Source organism: Onychostruthus taczanowskii, unplaced genomic scaffold (genome assembly GCF_017590055.1).
Source record: "Onychostruthus taczanowskii isolate IOZ18803 unplaced genomic scaffold, ASM1759005v1 scaffold207, whole genome shotgun sequence".
Classification (NCBI taxonomy): domain Eukaryota; kingdom Metazoa; phylum Chordata; class Aves; order Passeriformes; family Passeridae; genus Onychostruthus; species Onychostruthus taczanowskii.
Genome location: NW_024499318.1, coordinates 217,571 through 223,954, shown reverse-complemented (window position 1 = coordinate 223,954; position 6,384 = coordinate 217,571). Strand labels below are relative to the sequence as shown.

Here is a 6,384-nt window from a genome sequence, read left to right as displayed (position 1 = left end):
AAAAAAAAACCGACCCCAAATCCCTTCCCGGGGTCCTGGGCAGTTCTCACCCCCCACCCCAAAAATGATCCCAGGATTTGGGGAGGGGGAGGGAATATTCCCAACCCCAAAATGACCCCAAACCCTTCCCGGGCTCCTGAGCAGTTCCAACCCCCCCCCAAAAAAAAAAAAAAGAAAACCAAACCCAGGACTAAACACATTCTGCTCTAATACCAAGTTTTCTGGCTGTGAGGACTGACCATTGTGATTTTCCCCAGGCAGCAGAAGCCAGGCTCCCCCCAAATCCCAAAAACGACCCCAAACCCTCCCTGGGACCCCAGGCAGTTCCCCCCCCCCAAAAATCCCGGAATTCCGGGGGGGGGTTCGGATCCAATCCTCCCCCCAGCATAGGTTTATCCCTATTTTTATTATTATTATTATTATAATTGAGGGGGGGCTGTGATATCCCAAAAAAATTCCCTTTTTTTATTCCCCCTGCTCCAAACTTGGAGGATTTTTCCCGCTTTTTTTCCGCCTAGGGGTAGATCCGCTTGTGAAAATGCTTTTTTGGGGGAGGGGGGGGTTTTTTTTTTTGGTTCCTCCAAAGGCATCTCCCGTTCCCAGCCCGAATTCCCCATCCTGCCCCGTCTGCTTCCGCTCTCGCTGCCGATATAACCAGGACTCATCCGTGTATATAAAACTGAGCTGTTTCTTGACACATTAAAAAAGGAGAAAAACGAGAAAAAAAACGACAAAAAAAAGACAAAAAAAGGTTAAAAAAAAAAAAAAAAATCCACACGCAAAAAAAAAAAAAAAAAAACCAAAACCCTAAAAAATTCCGGGGTTTTAGCCCAAAAATTCCTGGGTTTTAGCCCAAAAATTCCGGGGTTTTAGCCCAAAAATTCCTGGGTTTTAGCCCAAAAATTCCGGGGTTTTAGCCCAAAAATTCCTGGGTTTTAGCCCAAAAATTCCGGGGTTTTAGCCCAAAAATTCCTGGGTTTTAGCCCAAAAATTCCGGGGTTTTAGCCCAAAAATTCCTGGGTTTTAGCCCAAAAATTCCGGGGTTTTAGCCCAAAAATTCCTGGGTTTTAGCCCAAAAATTCCGGGGTTTTAGCCCAAAAATTCCTGGGTTTTAGCCCAAAAATTCCGGGGTTTTAGCCCAAAAATTCCTGGGTTTTAGCCCAAAAATTCCGGGGTTTTAGCCCAAAAATTCCTGGGTTTTAGCCCAAAAATTCCGGGGTTTTAGCCCAAAAATTCCTGGGTTTTAGCCCAAAAATTCCGGGGTTTTAGCCCAAAAATTCCTGGGTTTTAGCCCAAAAATTCCGGGGTTTTAGCCCAAAAATTCCTGGGTTTTAGCCCAAAAATTCCGGGGTTTTAGCCCAAAAATTCCTGGGTTTTAGCCCAAAAATTCCGGGGTTTTAGCCCAAAAATTCCTGGGTTTTAGCCCAAAAATTCCGGGGTTTTAGCCCAAAAATTCCTGGGTTTTAGCCCAAAAATTCCGGGGTTTTAGCCCAAAAATTCCTGGGTTTTAGCCCAAAAATTCCGGGGTTTTAGCCCAAAAATTCCTGGGTTTTAGCCCAAAAATTCCGGGGTTTTAGCCCAAAAATTCCTGGGTTTTAGCCCAAAAATTCCGGGGTTTTAGCCCAAAAATTCCTGGGTTTTAGCCCAAAAATTCCGGGGTTTTAGCCCAAAAATTCCTGGGTTTTAGCCCAAAAATTCCGGGGTTTTAGCCCAAAAATTCCTGGGTTTTAGCCCAAAAATTCCGGGGTTTTAGCCCAAAAATTCCTGGGTTTTAGCCCAAAAATTCCGGGGTTTTAGCCCAAAAATTCCTGGGTTTTAGCCCAAAAATTCCGGGGTTTTAGCCCAAAAATTCCTGGGTTTTAGCCCAAAAATTCCGGGGTTTTAGCCCAAAAATTCCTGGGTTTTAGCCCAAAAATTCCGGGGTTTTAGCCCAAAAATTCCTGGGTTTTAGCCCAAAAATTCCGGGGTTTTAGCCCAAAAATTCCTGGGTTTTAGCCCAAAAATTCCGGGGTTTTAGCCCAAAAATTCCTGGGTTTTAGCCCAAAAATTCCGGGGTTTTAGCCCAAAAATTCCTGGGTTTTAGCCCAAAAATTCCGGGGTTTTAGCCCAAAAATTCCTGGGTTTTAGCCCAAAAATTCCGGGGTTTTAGCCCAAAAATTCCTGGGTTTTAGCCCAAAAATTCCGGGGATAAAACACAGAAATTCCGGGGTTTTAGCCCAAAATTTCAGCATTTCAGCCCAAAATAATCAAGGATTTCAGCCCAAAAATTCTGGGATTTTATCCCAAAATTCCAGCATTTCAGCCCAAAATTTCTGTGTTTTATCCCGAAATTCCATGATTTTTGCCCAAAAAATTGAGGATTTCAGCACAAAAAATTCAGGATTTTATCCCAAAATTCCAGCATTTCAGCTCAAAAAAAAGATTTCAGCCCAAAAATTCACGGATTTTACCCCAAAATTCCAGCATTTCAGCCCAAAATTTCTGTGTTTTATCCCGAAATTCCAGGATTTTTGCCAAAAAAATTGAGGATTTCAGCACAAAAAATTCAGGATTTTATCCCAAAATTCCAGCATTTCAGCTCAAAAAAATCAAAGATTTCAGCCCAAAAATTCACGGATTTTATCCCAAAATACCAGCATCCACACGCAAAAAAAAAAAAAAAAAAAAACCCAAAACCTGTAATTTTGGAAGAAAAAAAAAACGGAAAAAAAAAAAAAAAAAAAAAAAAAAAAAAAAATGAAACAAAAAAAAAAATTTAACGGAAAACCGGCAAAAAAATTCCCGGGAAGGCGCCGGGAAGGACCCGCCTGGTGTTGTGGAAGTGTCACGTCCGTGTCGTGTGACCTGGTGTGTGTGACATGAACCGTGCAAGGAGGGGGGGCGGGGGGCTCCGGGACCCCGGCCCCTCTGCCCGAATTCTGTGCCTTTCACACGGGGCGGCACCGGGACCCCCGGGGGGGCCGAGATCCCTGTTCCTGTATTTGCACTGTTTTTATTCTGGATTGGCTTCCCGACAATACACGGCTCCGACAAGCCCGGCTGCGCCTCTTGCTCTCCCGAAAAACGGGGGGAGGGGGGTCAAAAATTCACGGATTTTACCCCAAAATTCCAGCATTTCAGCCCAAAATTTCTGTGTTTTATCCCGAAATTCCAGGATTTTTGCCAAAAAAATTGAGGATTTCAGCACAAAAAATTCAGGATTTTATCCCAAAATTCCAGCATTTCAGCTCAAAAAAATCAAAGATTTCAGCCCAAAAATTCACGGATTTTATCCCAAAATTCCAGCATTTCAGCACAAAGTTTCCGGAATTTATCCCGAAATTCCAGCATTTCAGCCCAAAAAAATCAAGGATTTCAGCTCAAAAATTCCATGATTTTATCCCGAAATTTGAGGATTTTTGCCCAAAAAATTCAGGATCTCAGCACAAAAATTTCAGGATTTTAGCCCCAAATTCCAGCATTTCAGCCCAAAAAAAAAAATCAAGGATTTCAGTCCAATAATTCCAGGATTTTATCCCAAAATTCCAGGATTTTATCCTGAAATTCCAGCATTTCACCCCAAAATATACAGGATTTCACCCCAAAATTTCAGACTGTCACCCAAAAATTCTGTCATTTCCACCCAAAAAAATCAGGATTTTAGCCTGAAATTCGAGGATGTCAGCCCAAAAATTTCAGCCCAAAATTCCAGGATATCAGCCCAAAATTCAAGCATTTATGCCCAAAAATTCCAGGATTTTAGCCTGTAATTCCAGTATTTCAGCCCAAAAAATCAAGGATTTCAGCCCAAAAAATCAAGGATTTTATCCCGAAATTCCAGCATTTCAGCCCCAAAAAATCCGAGCATTTCAACCCAAAATTCCAGGATTTCAGCCCCAAATTTCAGAATATCACCCAAAAAAATCCAGGATTTTATCCCGGATTTCCAGGACTTCAGCCCAAAAATTTCAGCCCAAAATTCCAGGATATCACCCAAAAATTCCAGCATTCCAGCCCAAAAAACCCAGGATTTTATCCCAAAATTCCAGGATTTCAGCCTGAAATTTCCAGGATTTCACCCGGGATTCCAAGATTTCAGTTGGGTTTCTCTCTTGTTAAAACTTCCAGGATTTCAGCCCAAAATCCCAATATTTCATCCCAAAAATTCCAGCCCAAACCATTGGGTTCCACTCCCAAAACTCCAAGTTTTTTATTTCCCACGCAAATTTTGGGATTTCGGTAAAATTTTACCCCATTTCCAGACTTCCAGCCCAAAACCAGTGAATTTTACCCCATTTCCAGACTTCCAGCCCAAAACCAGTGAATTTTACCCCATTTCCAGACTTCCAGCCCAAAACCAGTGAATTTTACCCCATTTCCAGAATTCCAACCCAAAACCAGTGAATTTTACCCCATTTCCAGAATTCCAACCCAAAACCAGTGAATTTTACCCCATTTCCAGAATTCCAACCCAAAACCAGTGAATTTTACCCCATTTCCAGAATTCCAACCCAAAACCAGTGAATTTTACCCCATTTCCAGAATTCCAACCCAAAACCAGTGAATTTTACCCCATTTCCAGAATTCCAACCCAAAACCAGTGAATTTTACCCCATTTCCAGAATTCCAACCCAAAACCAGTGAATTTTACCCCATTTCCAGAATTCCAACCCAAAACCAGTGAATTTTACCCCATTTCCAGAATTCCAACCCAAAACCAGTGAATTTTACCCCATTTCCAGAATTCCAACCCAAAACCAGTGAATTTTACCCCATTTCCAGAATTCCAACCCAAAACCAGTGAATTTTACCCCATTTCCAGAATTCCAACCCAAAACCAGTGAATTTTACCCCATTTCCAGAATTCCAACCCAAAACCAGTGAATTTTACCCCATTTCCAGAATTCCAACCCAAAACCAGTGAATTTTACCCCATTTCCAGAATTCCAACCCAAAACCAGTGAATTTTACCCCATTTCCAGAATTCCAACCCAAAACCAGTGAATTTTACCCCATTTCCAGAATTCCAACCCCAAAACCAGGGAATTTAACCCCATTTCCAGAATTCCAACCCAAAACCAGTGAATTTTACCCCATTTCCAGAATTCCAGCCCCATCTGCAGGATTTTCATTCCCATTTCCATCTTTCAGCCACAATTTTGGGCTGATCTGTCCAAATTTGGACGATTTCAGCCCCAATTTCCAGGATTTTAAACCCAATTTCTGGCTTGGGGTGGGGGCGGGTGGAAATGGGGATTTTTTTTTTTTTTTTTGCACAAATTTAAGGAGTTTTCCCCATTTTTTCCCTCGGGTTTGAGCTCGGGGCTGAAGGCAAAGTCGGGGGGAGGGGGTGAGGAGCCCCCAAATTTTGGAGAAAGGCTTAAAAATAAAAGGAATTTAAACTTCAGCCCTTGGTAATAATGATTTAATTAAGAGAGGAATCGTTTGCTGGGGTGGCAAATTGGGGGGGGGACCCCCCAAATTCCCCCCCAAAAACCTCCAGGACATGGGGACAGCGCCCTCGGCGTTCCGTCCCCGATTTGGGGGTGACAGGGACGGGGTTTGCTACAAAAGAGATTTATTTGCCAAAAAAAAGAGCCCAAAATTGGGATTTTCTGTGTACAAAGAGCCCCCGGGGGGGGGGAAGGCACCGGCGGCTGGGGGGGGACAGGGACCCCCGAGAGGGGACACGGGGTTGGGGGGACAGGGATGGACGTGGGGACCCCTGGGATGGACACGGGGACCCCCGGGACAGAGACGGGGACCCCAAAAATGGACATGGGGACCCCAAAAACGGACACTGGGACCCCCGGGACGGACACGGGGTTGGGGGGACAGGGATGGACGTGGGGACCCCTGGGATGGACACGGGGACCCCCAGGACGGACACGGGGACCCTGAGACTCAGATGGGACACCAAAAATGGACACGGAGACCCCGAAGACGGACACTGGGATGGACACTGGGACCCCAAGAACGGACAGGGGACCCCCGGGACTGACACGGGACCCTCGGGACGGACATGGGACCCCAAGAATGGACACGGGACCCTCGGGACGGGCACGGGACCCCAAGAACGGACAGGGGACCCCCGGGACTGACACGGGACCCCCGGGACGGACACGGGAGCCCCAGAACTGACACGGGACCCCCGCCGCCGGGGCCGGCCGGCTCAGATCCGCATCCTCCCGTCGCGGAGGCGCCGCCAGCGCTCGGGGTCCAGCGGGACGAACGCTCGGGCGGCCTCGTCCAGCACGAAGAGCGGCTCCGCCACCAGCGCGGGGTCGCAGCCGTCCCGCGCCAGCCGCACCTTCTGCTGCTTGAAGGTCTCCGTCATCTCCAGCCGCTCCTGGCGACAGCGCCGGCGTTGGGGACCCCCCCCCCGAGACCCCCGAGCGCCCCCCG

At 46.1% G+C, this 6,384-nt stretch overlaps 1 protein-coding gene across 1 annotated transcript in view; it reads right to left on the bottom strand.

Moving 5' to 3' along the window:
* Positions 1–6,044: 6,044 nt before the first annotated feature.
* Positions 6,045–6,384, bottom strand: part of SLC27A3 (solute carrier family 27 member 3) — a gene marked incomplete at its 5' end in the record, with an annotated part of 4,240 nt that continues 3,900 nt past the window's right edge. Inside the window, one exon of the mRNA XM_041404021.1 lies at positions 6,045–6,328. Within this exon, the coding sequence (XP_041259955.1) occupies positions 6,152–6,328 (177 nt within the window). The remainder of the gene's footprint in view (positions 6,329–6,384) is intronic.